Below are 2,756 nucleotides of genomic sequence, written 5' to 3' on the forward strand. Positions count from 1 at the left end.
CGGGACGGGGTGAGCGGCGGCGGCGGGACTCGAGCACGATCCGAACGAAGCCCGAGCGTGACCCGAACCGGACCCGAACGGGACTCGAACCGGACCCGAACGGGGCCCGAGCGGGACCCGAACCGGACCCGAGCGCGGCCGAGGCTTCACCTGCATCCGCTGGAACTCCTCCGCCGACAGCGCCTGCGCCATCTTGGCGCGCGGGCGGCGCCGTCGGGGTCCGCCCCCTCCCGTTCCGGCGGCGCGGAAATGGCGTCACGACGGTGCTCATGGAGCTCGGGGTGGAGCGGGCATGGCTCATCATAACGATGACTTCCGCGTGCCCGTAAAGCCCTTATAGCCCCGCCCCCCCCGGGCTGTAGGGCTCCGCAGAGCCCGTAAGGCGCCTATGGATGCTACAGATCTGCCTCTATAGGGGTCACAGGGACACCACACCCCAGATCTATAGGGGCCATACAGCCCCCCACGTATCACAGCCCCAGGGATCGCAAACCGCCTTCAGCGACCCCCAAGCTCTACAGGCTCCCCTACAGATTGCTCTATAGGGATCCCCCTGGATTTATAGAGTCCGTAGGACCCTACAAGCTCTACAGAAACCCCAACACGCACACACAGCACCGGGCGGCTCCTCGTTAACAAACGTTTATTTCCCACGGGACCGTTTCCGTACAAAACCGGGGGGGGGGGGGGGGGGGGGGGGGGGGGGGTAGTAGGTGAGCGGCCCCTTTAAGAGGAGCCGGTGGGCGGGGTCAGCAGGAGAGGGCGGGGTTTGTGTGAGTGCCAAAAGAGAGGGGCGGGACGTGACACTGAGGGCCCAGCCCTCAGGAGCCCGCTGATAGGCAGACAGCCAGGAAGGGGCGGGGCCCGACGGGGTTGGGGCCAAGGCTTCCCTGAGGGGCGGGGTCAAGGAGACACCTTAAAAGGGCCACACAGTGGGAGGACCTCGCCAATGGGCGATGCCCGGTTGAGGTCCCTCAAGGTGGGTCCACCAATGGGGCGTCCTAAAAGGGCAAGACAGTGGCCACACCTTAAGGCCACTGCCAGCCTTAAGCAACGCTCGCCCGTTTAAAAAGCCTCATCACGGCACCCTGGGGGGCCCTCCTGAACCAACCATCGGGGTGTCAGGCATGGTGGGGTGGGGGCCTTAAAAGGGCCGCACCTGAAGGGTCTTAAAGGGGCAGCGCTCAGGGCTCGTCTTCCATGCTGAGGCTGCTGCGGGGGCTGGAGGCGCGGGAGGGGCCCGGGGAGGCGAGGAGGGCGCCAGGGGGTCCGAGAGGGGACAGAGCCCCCCCCTCGTCCATGAGGATGTCATCGAAGGTCCCATCTGGCCCACCTAGCCCCAGGGGTAGGCCCAGGCCGGGGGGCAGGTCCTCGGCCACCGCCAGGTCTAGGAGGCACTGGGGCGTGGGGGGGCCCCCGGGGGGGAAAGGGGGGCCCCCAGGGGCCTCCTCACACCCCCCCTCGGCTGCTGGTGCCAGCGGAGGGATGAGGGGGAGCCCATGGAGCTGTGCCTGCAGCTCCAGCTCCTGGGGGGAGGCAGCGGGGTTAGAGAGACATGGGGTCCAAACCCCCTCATGGGCCCCAAACACCTGCCATGGGCCCCAAAATAGCCCTCAGACCCAGAGATACCCCTAGATCCCAACCAATTCTCCCAACAACCCTCCTATTTCCCCAACTCTGCTCCCCCTGACACCATGTGCACTCCCTTGTAGTGAGCTGACAGCTCCATAACAAGCCCAGAACCCCCCACTTCTGCCCATCCCAGCCCCATAGCCCCCCCGGAACCTGTAGACTCCCATCCCAGTCTCACACACCCCCCAGTTTTCCCCTTCCCAGCCCCATAGAGCAACCCCACAGACCTGGACCCGGAGCTGGAGGCTCCGGTTTGCCTGCTCCAGGCGCTGCTGGTGCAATTCCAGCTCTCGAGAACGCTGCGTCTCCTTCTGCAGCTTCCGGATATAATCCACTGAGGCTTTCAGGATGGTGCCCTTGTTCCAGCGCATCTCCCTATGGTATCGGGACGCTGTTGGGGCCACCATAGGGACCCTCCTACAACCCACATAGGGTTCTCAGTGCCCCCAACCATTAGATCCATCAGGGAGGGGTATCCCCACTCACGGATCATTGGATTTTGGGATGAGGGTCCCCAGCTCCTTGATACGGTCATTGATGTTGAAGCGTCGGCGTCGCTCAACTGGGATAAAAGGGGAAGGTGCGAGCCTCATATTACGCGTGTCCCCCTCTACCCAGACCCACAACCTCCCCCAGGCCTCGTGCTCACTCAGGTTGTGGTTGTCCTTCTTCTGGCGCTCCTTCAGCAACGCCTTCGCCTCCGTTTCTGAAAAAGTTTGGGGTTGGAACTATAAGGGAAGCCCAACGCCTCCCGCCCCATAGGGGCCCCATTGCACCTCCCTGACCCATAGGGACACCCTAGCTCCCCCCCAAGCCTTCTCTGCTGCACAGTGATCCCCAGGGCCTTCCCACACCCCAGAGGGAAACCCCTCTCAGTCCCCTTCCAGACACAGAAAGGCCCCCACACACACCCAATAGGACCCTTGACGCCCTTCCCTGCCCCATAGCCCTCACACAGCCCCACAGACCATAGTGACACCACCCCTCCCAGACCCCTCCCCCCAGTAAGCCCCTTAGGGTCCCCCCATACCTGAAAGCTCGGCCTTGACGCGGGGCAGCTCGGCCGGGCAGGAGCTGCTGCCTCCCTGGGGGGGGCTGAACACCTCCAGCAGGGGCGCAGGGGC

The 2,756-nt window shown here is 64.6% G+C and overlaps 1 protein-coding gene across 1 annotated transcript; it reads right to left on the reverse strand.

The window, feature by feature from the left end:
- Positions 1–1,146: 1,146 nt before the first annotated feature.
- LOC130596095 (transcription factor E3-like) lies at positions 1,147–2,750 on the reverse strand. Its single transcript, XM_057403383.1, has 5 exons — positions 2,663–2,750; positions 2,282–2,338; positions 2,119–2,194; positions 1,860–2,007; positions 1,147–1,526 (listed from the first exon to the last, which is right to left on the reverse strand). Exons 4-5 carry the CDS (start codon positions 2,001–2,003, stop codon positions 1,185–1,187), a joined length of 486 nt encoding a protein of 161 aa, XP_057259366.1. The 5' UTR covers positions 2,004–2,007; positions 2,119–2,194; positions 2,282–2,338; positions 2,663–2,750; the 3' UTR covers positions 1,147–1,184.
- Positions 2,751–2,756: the final 6 nt, after the last annotated feature.

Source organism: Pezoporus wallicus, unplaced genomic scaffold (genome assembly GCF_028554395.1).
Source record: "Pezoporus wallicus isolate ANWC-B61680 ecotype Strahan unplaced genomic scaffold, APGP_CSIRO_Pwel_v1 contig_13206, whole genome shotgun sequence".
NCBI lineage: Eukaryota > Metazoa > Chordata > Aves > Psittaciformes > Psittacidae > Pezoporus > Pezoporus wallicus.

Coding starts and splice junctions, on each gene's coding strand:
- LOC130596095 (XM_057403383.1), bottom strand. CDS start 2,003: ATGCGCTGGAACAAGGGCACCATCCTGAAAGCCTCAGTGGATTATATC. Junction 1,527..1,859: donor GCCTCCAGCTCCGGGTCCAG/GTCTGTGGGGTT, acceptor GCCTCCCCCCAG/GAGCTGGAGCTGCAGGCACA.